General features: G+C 26.1%; 1 protein-coding gene across 3 annotated transcripts in view; it reads left to right on the plus strand.

Annotated features, from left to right (window-relative positions):
- LOC142320448 (arylsulfatase B-like) overlaps positions 1-13,541 on the plus strand; it is an 83,158-nt gene that overhangs the window by 33,757 nt on the left and 35,860 nt on the right. For all 3 annotated transcript variants that reach the window (XM_075358224.1, XM_075358223.1, XM_075358226.1), the window contains exons 2-4: positions 5,860-6,025; positions 7,098-7,257; positions 12,144-12,370. In XM_075358224.1, the coding sequence (XP_075214339.1) occupies positions 5,882-6,025; positions 7,098-7,257; positions 12,144-12,370 (531 nt within the window). In that variant the 5' untranslated portion in view covers positions 5,860-5,881. The remainder of the gene's footprint in view (positions 1-5,859; positions 6,026-7,097; positions 7,258-12,143; positions 12,371-13,541) is intronic.

Genomic DNA, 13,541 nt, shown 5'->3' on the forward strand with positions numbered 1-13,541 from the left:
AGTGGTAGATTGTGCCTGACAAAGTTATGTACAAAGAGTTAGAACCCGTCACTGATACCACGCATAAGAAGAGACTGGAATTCTTTGAACATATCATGAGGATGTAAGATTCAAGACTTCTGAAACAGCTAGTACAGTACAATCTTGACTTGAAAAATACCAAGACAGGATGCAGATGGATTAGAGAAATAAGAGAGGACTGAAGGAAATTGGCCTTACACCTGAAGACACTATAGATAAGATAAAATTAAACAAGAAATTCAAGAACAAAAACACTCGCTTCACACTCACAAGAAAAACCTACAACATGAAAACAAGAAAATTTTCAACACTAGAAAGGGCACAAAGATCAGATGTATGAAAAAGTACTTAGAGAACTGCAAGGCCCAACAGTTCCATCAAAGAGACTTGGATAATGGACTGACTAAAGAGATCTTATGCAGTCATAAAAAATAATAATAATAATTAATTGTGTAATCTGTAAGCTGCTATATTCAACGTTTTACTATGGTTTCTCTTGATCCACCCAGGCAAATGCTGGGGGAGTTCCTTTTTTCATCCATACAGTAATATATCTAAAAGTTAAGAATAGTTTTTTCTTTAAGTGAAATCTAGCCTGCTCCTGTATTTTATTTTTTTTTTTTTTACATACCCAGGTTATATTTTAGAAAAGTATTTCAATAGATAATGAATTGATTTAAAACCTTTCTATTTTTAATGGAAAGCAGGAATCTCACTCTCCTTTTGGTAAAATTATTTTTGCAATTTATTATGGTTTGACGATAGTATATCTCACAGAATTAAAAAAAAAAAATTAAAAAATTGAGCTCCATAATGAAATGGAAATAATCAAATAAAATCAAGTAAAAACAGAATTTTCAGTCATAGTTAATTTGGTTTGGTGAAATTTTAACTAGAACCAAAAAACAATTTTGCCTTACATGCAATACCATAAGCACTCTGTCCAGGAACATTAGTTATTACAGACTGATAATTGTGAAGAAAGAACTTCCACTGAAGAAAGCACAAAAGTATTTTTCATACTTACTTTCTTGTACAAAATAAAAGAAGTATTGTGTGTGATTGCAAACAATTTTGGTTTTCAGATTTTAACAAAAATATCCATTTTGACCAACCCTGAATCCAATTTGACTAGTTTTGGGCATGATATCTGTACGTATATATGTATGTATCTCGCATAACTCAAAAACAATTAGCCAAAGAATGTTGAAATTTTGGATTTAGGACTGTTGTAACATCTAATTGTGCACCTCCTCTTTTGATTGCAATCGACTGAACCAAAAGTATCCAAAAAAAGCCCAAAATCCAAACAATTTGGATTTTGGACTTCTTCTTAACTACAGTAATAAGCCCATAAGTGGTACTATTGTATTATACAATATCATAAGTGGTACTTATTTTCATTGGTTTCAGTTATAGCCAAATAAAATTTTAATTAATGAAATATTTGAACCAATTGGTTCAAATCCAACTTTATCTCCTTTTTTTAACTTTTTTTTTAATTTAAATATATTGATTTATTAATAATTATTAACCTCTGTTTGAAAAAAAATGTACATTAAATAATTATTCAATAGCAACAATAAAAAAAATATGAAAATATATCAGAAGTTATTTATGAAATAAAATTTTATGTATTTTTCATTTTAAAATATGTGTATATGTAATTTAATAGGCAAACAAGGAACATGTGGTGTCCACATAAGATTTTTTTAAATTCACTTTATAAATTGTGTCTCAGGGGAAAAATGATAAAAATATCTTTAATAAGTCATTAAAAATTTAATAATGTTCTTTAAAAAAATTATGATGTTGTACAGTAGTCTTGGAGATAAATGTTAAAAGGATTAAAAATATTAAAATTGGTCATATCAGAAGCAAATAAATAAATCAATTTTTTATTTTGAGCGGTACATAATATATCACATCAGGATTGGGTAGATATGCTAGTCGATGAATAAAAAAAGGAACTGCCCCAGTATTTGCCTGGATGGATCAAGACAAATACTGGGGCAGTTTAATTTAGCAAATACCTTGGAAAAAACTTATCAGAGCATCGTTGCAAAATATACTGTTAATTATAGATTAAAAAATAGATGTGATTAAACTACCCGTTATTAAAAATATAAGCACAACATAATACTGAAGTAAATATGTGAAAAAACTATTTATAATTCACAATTCAGAAGATATTAATGAAAATTATTTGGCAAAATTATTTGTGCACATTAAATGGGATACAGAAAATTAAAGCTTTTTTATTTTTTAATTAGTATTATTTAAAAATTAATCGACAGAATAATATTGTTTCTGTAAGGAAATTAATTTAATCATATTTTAATTAAACTGGTGGGAAGACTTTTTTATGTTGATAATTTATTAAAAATGGCAAAGGGAAGCATATTAAAGCAAGTTCTCAAAACCCAAAGTATTGTGTTGCATGAAAACGTTCTATTATCTGGTTTGATAGAGGTTTGTACAGTTTTTTTCTTTCAAAATTGCCTTTTTATTAGCAAAGATTTCAGATTCAAAAATATAATTACGCAGGTAAATTAAAATTTTAAACAATTAATGGTTAACATTTTAAGCAAGGGGTGACCATTTGTTCAGCCTGAAACAACAATGATTTGGCAACTCTCCAATACAGCTCTCCATCATCCTTATACAAAACTAGCAGCCACTTATTTAAAGCAGAAAAAAAAATTTAATTTATGAAAAATTATTACAAATGTATCACATTATATGTATAACATATACCCGGTGAAAAACTTTTGTTTAATCAGAGAATGTCATACATATGTTACACAAATAGATTAATGTCAAAATTTCAAATTAAAACAGTACTGCGAATGCATTTAAGTGAAAAATTTAGCAATGAAAATTAAAACAAATAAAGTTTTAATTTATACTCATAGAAACTTTTTGGAAATTTTTTATTTGCATTTCGATGTCCTTACTTCCATCTTCCAAGAATAAATTTTTACCTTCTACAGATAAATTTTAGTAGAAGATATTAGGGTATGAGAATTATTACAAAAAAACTTCTTAACTATTTTCTAATTTTAACTGACATTATTTTGCTGAGTAATAAATAGATAGTGATATCCAAAGTTACAGCAGGTAACTTATTTTTTTTTATAATTTAATATTTTAATACATTTTTGATAATGTTAGTATACCAACGAAGGACTATGCTGTTTATATATATATATATATATATATATAATATCTCCAGTTATCACATTATTATGTAATAACTCTGACCATGACTTAAAACATGTATTTCATTGTAAACCCAATTCTACCAGTATGTTTTCACTGTACTATAAATACATATGAATATAATACACCATTATGGAATCAAGTTTGCATCATTATAAATTATATTTATGACGAAGTCATATAAATACGTAAAACATAATAAAAAGCTAATGATGTTTTTATGTTACAGTATTATATTAAATACTTAAATTTTGTACTAAAGAATACATGTTTTAGATTATAATTTGCATGGCTTTAACTCTAATTATTAATTATATGCAGTAGTTATCCTTAAATTATACAAATGTATGGCTTATTTTACAAGAATTCTTTAAAATTTTATAAATTATCTACAATATAATTAATTTTACTTAACTTACATTATCTATATAATTACAATTATACACAGATGTAGGCTTTATAAAATAAAAACCTGGTAATATGGGAATTTTTTCAATATACTTAACCTTAGCTTTTCACACAGCATTTTTAAAGTGTGCAGTATTTAATAATAACAGAAATAATAACTTGGAATAAGGAAAGAAGCAAAATAAAAAAAATTGTATTTTTACAAAAACTGGCAAAAATTTACCTTTGTGTAAAAAGTGAGAAATAAGCCCTCCAAAGAATCTAATGGAGAAACTCTACTTCTCCGACTTCCACATAACTTTTTTTTTACATGCATTTTAATTTTAACATGTCAAAAAATATCTAAAAATCTAAGATTGATTTTTTTTTAATAGGGATTGAGAATATGAGAAGTCTTTTCAAATATTTTTATAATTTTTTTTTGAGTCAATGTATTAATTATGGATCCTGACAAGGGGGGACAACATACATCTTTGTTCAACTTTCAAAAAACCTGTCAAAAACCAGCCACGGTATCAAAAAAGAAAAACATTTAAAAATTACAATATTCCATAACCTAAATCCTTAAAAGGAGGGACCTGTGTTTCCTCCACATTTACGTTACTCTTTTTATATATATTTCTTTAAAATATTAAAAAAAATTAAACCTTAAATATATACATTATTTTTATTATTTGCAAGGAAGTAGTGAGGGAAATTATCTAACAATTTTTTTTTTTTACGATATTGCTAATCATCAGAGACTGTTTTTTGAGTTTTTTTTTGACGGAGGATTAGAAAATGGTGTACTTCAGACAAGAATATATGTAAGAATAATAAATATTTAATAATAATGAAAGGCCTAGCATTTTATTAAGGAACTATTGTTAATATATTGTTCTAATAATTTAAATTAAATTTAAACAAATCAAACACTTTAAGTGATATAGATCTAATTTGTTTGTAGTAATGGTATTCTGTAATGATAATAATAATAATTATAATAGTGATAATTTCTAATAATGATGAGAATTATACATTAAACAGGTCATTAGGAATGGGTAAATGTAATAATGTGCAGATTATGAAAGAAACTGTTTTGGTACTTGCTTTAAAGAAGTAAGCAACACCAGATTATCAGACTAGGATTCAGATTTAAGGTTTTTTCCATTTCGCTTATATCATAACAATCTAATACTAAGTAATGATAACAAGAAACAAACAAAAAAATATTTTTAACATATAACATGACAATGTAAAATACTGTTTAAAATATCTTCCATATAAGTTATCGGAAAAAACTTTCTAGTGAACAACCACAGGCACTTAACCATCTTTTTCTAAAAAAAAAAAAATTAAAAATCACCAATATTTGTGCAAATGAATATCCTTTTTTTAAATAATCATATTTTGAGTATTTTGATTCTATTCTTCATTTCTTTATGGTTTATACCAATTTTTTAAACTGAGAATAATAACTATATTCTACATTTTCAATCATCTGTTATTTAAATACCAATATTTATCTTCCTTCATTGCTTTTATCTTCAATGTGTTTCTTTACTATCAAGTTAATTAAACCTGGAAGACTTAAAAGACAAGTAGATTAAAGAATTTAAAGTTAATAAATAAATAAAAAATCATAAAAAATATTTATTGGCTAGAGTGTTGGCATTCTGCGAGATTATCTTGGAGTCTGTTTCCTATCAATGGTTTGCAAAATCTGAATTATTGGTAAACCTAGGATGGCTTTCTACTCTTAAAATCTAAAAATCTATCTTCAAAACATTGTTTTAGATTCTAAAAATAGTTGTAAACTTTATCAAAGACATTGATCAGAAGTATTTTTGATTTGTAATAATTTTAAGGATAGTCATTCTGCAACTAGGAGTATAATCTGCAACTATTTCACCAATCTTCTTGGCAGGGTGATAGTACCTCCTCGCCTTTCATTCAAATATTTTGGGTACGAGTCTCAGTCAGACTTGGTATTTTTCATATAATATAAAAATTCATTATCATCCATCAGTAACTGTTTATGGGCATCAGCCTATTGTTGCTGTCTAAATAAATAAATAATCATTTTACACTTAACAACTGTAATGAAAAACAAATAACTTCCTAACTACACCAAGTGGCATACATACATCTCTACATGTGTAATTACAATATAAAAATATAAAATAATATAATAACTGTTTTAATAACTTGATCTTTTTTTATTTACAGGATTTGGAATAATCATATTATAATGTTAGGAGTTAAGGTACAACTCCTGTTAAGAGCAGACTCTGCATTCACTATGATTATATTAATCACTTTTAGCATATTAATCAGTGTAATTAATGCAGAGAGAAATAATCCACACATTATTGTAATACTGGCTGATGATATGGTAAGTTATATATATCTTAACACATATTTTTTTTTTTGTATTTCTGCAATATTATTTTTAACCTGTTACAAAATGATTAACTGATTGACGTCTCGTGAATTGTTCCTCTGATAAACGGATTGACCATTCATAAAATATAAATGGATAGATTGACCAAAATCCTTATAGGAATTATTAAACTTTTTCCTTTTCCACCTGCTTCCTATTTTTTCTTATTTTTTTTATCTGTAGTAATTATTTCCACCTGGCATGAAATTCTGGCGATGAGCAAGAACTATTAATGAGGCCTTAACTTGTTTTCAGGCGATTTCTAAATGTATAGAAAACTAAAACTATTTTTTTCAACATATTTTTCTTTTAATTTTTTAATTTTGAAGCGTTATTACATTTTGTTAAATTGTTCAATATCATCATGGATTTTGTCCATGATGGTTAACAACAAGGATTATTTAAAATATTATAAAATGATATAATGACAAACCAAACCAAATTTTATAATGAAAGGATTAGATCTTAGCACACTTGATCATTATGAAATTCATAAATATACAACAGGTCATAGTAAATAGACACAATTCAGATTCCACATACTTTTCGACAACATTCTACGTAAATATCTGCCTAATTTTAAAAAAAACTGCCAGTATTAATGTCAGCTGATAGCAGGTTGAGAACATCAGCACCAATCATTGAAGACCACCTTAAAAACTAAAAATGTTTTGAAGTTTTTTATAATAAAATTTAGTTTTGCTTGACATTACAAAAGTTTATTTTTTTTAAAGAGTGATACAATATTAATGCAACATATAAATAAAATATATAAAATACTACAAAAAATAAATTACCATAAACTACTTTACTTAAAATACTAAATATAATCTTCCCTTTATTAAATATTCTGGATCAAGCGATATATCACACCAACTATCTAGTTCTACTTCTCAACTGTTAACCCTTCAATACTCTTTCCAACTTCCACATCCCTACTTATAAAAATCCTTCTTAAATTTATCAAACTGCCTTTATAATACATTTAATGTGAAATTAAAGTTTAATTTTTGTTTTATTTCAGGGTTGGAATGATGTCAGTTTTCACGGATCTGATCAAATACCGACACCCAATATCGATGCATTGGCGTATAATGGGGTAATATTAAACAGCCATTATACTCCAGCACTTTGTACACCATCACGAGCAGCGCTGATGACTGGAAAATATCCTATTCATACAGGTCAATACACTCTTTGTAAAGAGATATTTACATTTTTATTGATTTTTTTTTTTTAACTTTTAACAAATTTGTTATAATAACTTCCCACAGTTTCCACTCAACTGACCTCCTTGCCTTTATTTGGAAGGTTCTGGTTTCAAATCCCAATCAGGCTTTGCATTTTTCATTCATTTTTCAATCAGTCATCTAGTATTAAGAAACTGTAATTAGACATCAATCTATTGTTCTTGGAAAAAATAAGTAAACCAAAATACACAAAAATAAGATAAATTATAAAATAAAACTTAGATAAGAAATAAATGTTCAGCACATCTAAATATTACAATTTCCATGTAAACTAGTAAAAATTGTTTAAAAAAATCAGTTTCATCCATTAATATAGTTTTAAAAATCATACCTGGTTAGAGATATGAAGCAAAACTATACTATTGAAAATTTCAATTAATCAACACTATTAACATACTGTAATCAGTGATTTCATCACTTCAAATACACTTAGAATAATTTATTTCATTATTACTTTTCAAGATAAAAAAAAAGATGCATATTAATATTTATTAGCAAATATTAACAGAAATACTAATTATAGATTCAATGAAAGAATAAAATGATATAAATAACAGAAAAACTAACAAAGTAGCGGTTTGAAATCATTAATTACAATTTCAAATAGGCGGTACATGATGTGGAAAAATATGTTTTTATAATTCAATATGGCTAATTTACATTTTTAATTTTTTTTACTCTTTTTTTATAAAATTATTTCTAGACTATTATTATTTTATTTTATTTTTTAAAAATAAACTGTACTTATTCTGTAAAACTACCTTGAAATTAGTAATAGCAATTATTAAGTTGACCTTGGTGTTTGTAGCTTGTATCAATTTTAGAACAGATATCCCCTCCCTGTTATTAACTCCTTTCCCACTCATTGTAGCTTACACAACTACTAAAAACAAGTATACCTTATCATGGAGAAAGTGGTTGGACTCTATAACCTTCACATTGAACTACTGCTGTATTTTTTTAATTTGCTACTTTTTTTAATGTTTGACTAGTAATCACACAAAAATATCATCTACTTTTAATGCGCTGTAAATAAACAGTTAAATAAGTAATTTCAAACAAATATATATAAATATATTTTGCACATGCTTTTTACTTCAAAATATGACGTAACAATAATAGCTGTAATCCTTTTGTCTGATACAATATTGTATTAAACAAATATAATAAAGATCCAACTCAGTTGTTGGGGCATACGTCCTATCCATGATGTAGTATTCAAAACCAAATAAAAGCAACCATCTTTATTTGGGTTTGAACCTTAAAACTCTCAAATTTGAAATCAGCAGATTTACAAGTTTTATCACTAGACCAAGCAAGTGGGTTATTGATTATTTTAAAATTAAACTTTTATAATTTATAATTTAATATTTGAATGTACTCGTAATTATCAAAAATATAAAAAAATTATTTTCAGAAATTCTGTGTATACTTATGGGCACATGTGTCTTTATTTTTCAGAAATTATTTCATATACACTCTTAAAATTTCATGTTGAAAACTTGTATATTAGAAAAATAAATTGTATTTTTTGTGTTAAATAAGGCGAGGGTTTGAAAGGTTTTGAGCAGAACTGCATTTGAAAGGTTGGCTTCATGAAAGCTTTACTTATGAAAAATTATAAAAAAAAGTTATTAAATTGGACTTAAACTAAAGATTACATTTTGTTATTTACATTACAATTTATCAACTTAAAATTTTTTTATCTTTCCCAAAATCAAAGTGGAAAAGATTTCCAACCCTTAGAGTGAACTGAGGTAATAAACCTCCAATCTTGACAATATGAATTCAATACAATATAATTTTTTTTTTCAAGTTTTCAATATCATAGTACAAGTAGTTTTAAAACTTTATAATAGAGAAAAGAGTAAATTATTTTGCCGATCTTAATAGTAAACTGATGCCTTTCTTCCAAAATGTTTTGGATTTGAATCCCTTTCAAGTTTAACATTATTTCACATGCTTTAAAATTAATTTATTATAATAAGCAAAAATAGCATAATTCTGGCTACTAAGGGCTTTATAGATTAGTACATAGGACCAAAATTAAGTGGAAAATTAAATGATGTAAATATGAAAATAAAGAATTAAATAAAAACATGATTCTAGACTTTGAGTAAATTTTGAGATTTAGGATCCATGGTGTCCATGGATCCAGCTTCCCATTCTCTTGACTTATTAAAACCAAAATTAAATGACATTATACTAAATGGTGTTCAAAAATCAAAAATTTCATAAAATTCAGTTTATCCAGACAGAAAATATTCAAAATAACCAATAACTGACTAAAAGAAGGAAAAATAATTAGACTTATTATCTCCCATCGTTGAATGAAATTGTTTGAACACATAATCAAAGTAATATATTAATGTAATGGAATCATCAAATTAGTATAAGTGTTACTAAATAAAAGCAGGGAAACTGTAATTGAGTATAGATATGTAATTACTGAAGAGAGAAAAAACTGTTTAAATTCAAATTTTTTTTCAAAAGATTAAATGTGTAATCATTTGATGAGTTTTTAAGTACATTTTAATAGTAATAACATAAGTTAATATTGCAATAAGATGTCTTAATTCAGTACCTTATACAAGATTAATTTTGTCTTAATTTTTATAACTTTTTACTAGTTTAAAAAATTCTTATAGAATCTTTTTATCAGCAGTGGATCCAGAAGCTTCATAATGGTGGGGGGGGGGGGAGCGATTATACTTATAACTAAAAAACACATGGCTTAATATCAAGGAACACAACAATTTTTCATAAATTTAACTAAACTATTTAAATACAATAAATGCATAAAATTATTATAAATATAATTTTAAATGAATATAAAAAAATATAGTATATATATAAATATTTAATACAGAGAAAATTACAACTCAAATTCTAAGCGTTGATTTCCAGTTTTTGAGAAACAGTGAATTACATTTTTCACGCTTATTTTTACATTATGATAAATATTCATAAGAGCCAAGCCAACTAATCGATCTTCAGTCATAGTTGACCTCAACCACGATTTTATGCATCTCAAAGTAGAGAATGTTCTCTCACCAGTTACCACATTTATTTTATTTTAAAATAAATTTATTTAATTTATTAATTTATTTTTCATATTTTATGATCAAAAAGAACAGCATTAATTGTATGTAGAAAGCTAACAAAAGGTTTATATAATAAAAATCTAAATACCAGTATCGCTAATAAGTTTAACCTTGAACATATCTTTAATAACCAAGTATTATAACAATTTTTATACCAGATTTTTGTTTTCATCTATTTTTTCAATTAAATACAAATTTGATCATTTTAAAACAAAAACAAAACTTGTTTCCAAGTTAAATTATGCAGCAGTTATTTTAGAGATGTTATTTATAACATAAAATAATTTTTATTATTTCTATTTCAGCAAAATCATATTAAATTTGACAGAAAGGCCAAAAACTTTTAAAAGCATAAAAAAGAACATGCAAACTCATAAAAAAAATAATAAAATTATAATGTAACAACAATTCATTAAACATAAATAAATATTATATTATTAATGTTATGTCTGTGTTTTACATTTTTTATTTAATGACCAAAGGTTTATGTATAAAAATAAGATTTCAATTAAAACAAAAATTACATGATTATGACAATAAGCTTTTATAACACATTACTGTAAATAAATTTTGATAATAATATAAATAAGTCTTTTACTCTGATTGATATACAATAATGCATTATGCAGATCATGTCAGGAATGGGTAGATATGCTATTCCACAGATAAAAAAAAGAACTGGATTTATCCAAATGGATAAAGAGAAACTATGGTGGTCTTCTTGATCAAATTTTTTATTTGAAAAATGTGTAATTAGAACATTTTTTAGAGTCCCAAGAGATAATAATATATTATAATATAATTTTGAAATATAATATTATTATACAAACACATTAGACACATTAAACACATTATTATTATTAGAGATGATATACACAATTGTAATAAATATTTATTTATTTTCAAACAAACTGACTTTTGCCAAGTTAAAATTATTTTATAATAGATGAATTCTGCAGCCAATAAAAAATGCCACCCTGTTGAAAAGTTGGCAATAAAACCAAACCAAACATAGTGTCTCATAAATTGTTTTAAACGTATTTAAAAAAGAAAAAAACATTTTAAAACCATTAAAAAAGAATAATAAAAATACTATTAGTAATTATAATAATTTAGTTTTAATTTGTTTCTTTAAGGTTTTACAAACACTTGATTAAAGTAAATCCTAAATGCTTTAAGAAGCTTAGAAAATTATTCAAAAATAAACTAGCATGCATCAAGTGATTATTATGCACTATCACCATTTTCTTTCACGTTTTCTTTTCCATTTCCTTATTTATGATTCTTTCTTCACATTTTTACTTTTGTATGTGTAAGTTTGATATTGTTAAGTCCATGATGAAGATGTAAGAAATTACAGAGCTCATTTGCAACCGGAGGGAGTTGACTTTTGACCAACCCAGAAATTCTGTTTCCTTTGAAGTAGTTTTATAGTAAGCCATTGCACTTATTGGATAAAACGATATACAAATGCAAGAATAAATGAACTGGTGATGTTAATGGCACACCTCATAAAAGAAGGACACATTTGATCGGCCACATACTAATAAACCAGATAATTATTGCTTCCTATCGTAAGTGTGGTTTTAATACTTTTTTATGCAATACTTATCAGATCTATGATGATGACTGCTATGGCAAGAATTAAATCAATAGAATTCTAAACATGAGTAAAATATTACTGAATGTTACTATGACAATTTATTTTTTTTATAGGTATGCAACATTTAGTAATACTGGAAGCCGAGCCATGGGGCCTTCCATTGTACGAACGTTTGATGCCTCAGTATTTGAAGCAAAAAGGATACAGTACACATGCAATTGGAAAATGGCATTTAGGTTTTTACAGAAAAGAATATACACCAACATACAGAGGATTTGATACACACCTTGGTTATTACCAGGGATTCCAGGATTACTACGATCATTCTGTTAAAGCAACAGTATGTATTTATTAAATACTTAATATTCATTAAAAATACTGTTTAATTTAAACTTAATTCTCAAATGAAACCATATTTTACAATTTCACATAATGAAACTTAATAATCAACGGAAACCACATTAAAAGTAGATTGGGAGTATAACTGGTTTAGATTATTATATCTTACATGTAGCAACAATGTGTGGATGTAAAGCATAGATGGCAGTAATCATAAATAACTATTTTGTTAAAAAATTATCGAACAATAGGTTAAGAGTACCCAAAAAACTGGATGGAGATTTTCCAGATGTTTGTATATACATGTGCGTGTTCGGTTTTGCAATCCTTATATCTCTAGAACTACTGGACTAATTTTGACCAAACTTGGTCGTTACTTCAATATATGGGGCATTGATGCTATTAAATTTTCTACTTAAAAGGTCAAGGGTGTGAGGCTGTACACCAAGTATCTCAAGAATTCACCTAATTAAGGTCTTATTTTTCTTAGCACATTTGTTAACAATTAAAATATATGTAATAATTTTTGCAAAAAACATTTTGCAAAATTACACCCACCCCAAAAAATTACCTGAATAAACTACCAGCTAAGTGGGTATACTGCCCCAATAGTACCCCCTCTCACCACAAGGAGAGCTAATATAGCACTGAAATACAGCTGTTGTAGTCATCTGCTATGTTGTGACATCACAGGTGAAAATAAATAATATTTAAAGTGTAAAAAAGTATTTAAAGTGGTCACTAGAACTGCCACACCCACACAAATAAAATTCAGTATACATGCGTGCTTTAGTTAGAATCATTGAATTAAATAAAAAATATTATATTTAAATAAGATGATACATATTTTTAATTAAGTTGCGTTTTTATGTGTGTGTAAGCCGTGCATCAGAAAAAAGCCACACTTGTCACCTTAACTGTGTTGTCAGCTTTTTTTTTAAACAATCATTTGCCATTAAGTAAAATTATTTAATTAGTTCTGTACATAATATATACAATACACAAATTAACAATTTTAATTTAGAGAATAAATAATTTAAATTTTTATTTATTTACAGCATTTAATTAAAAAAAGCTGGCAAAGAGTTTCATAATCCTGGCCTCACTCTTGAGAGATCTTTATTTCAAATACACCGCTGGTTTTTAAATATTATTGACTATTATTTTTTCTT

This window comes from Lycorma delicatula, chromosome 2 (assembly GCF_047948215.1).
Source record: "Lycorma delicatula isolate Av1 chromosome 2, ASM4794821v1, whole genome shotgun sequence".
NCBI lineage: Eukaryota > Metazoa > Arthropoda > Insecta > Hemiptera > Fulgoridae > Lycorma > Lycorma delicatula.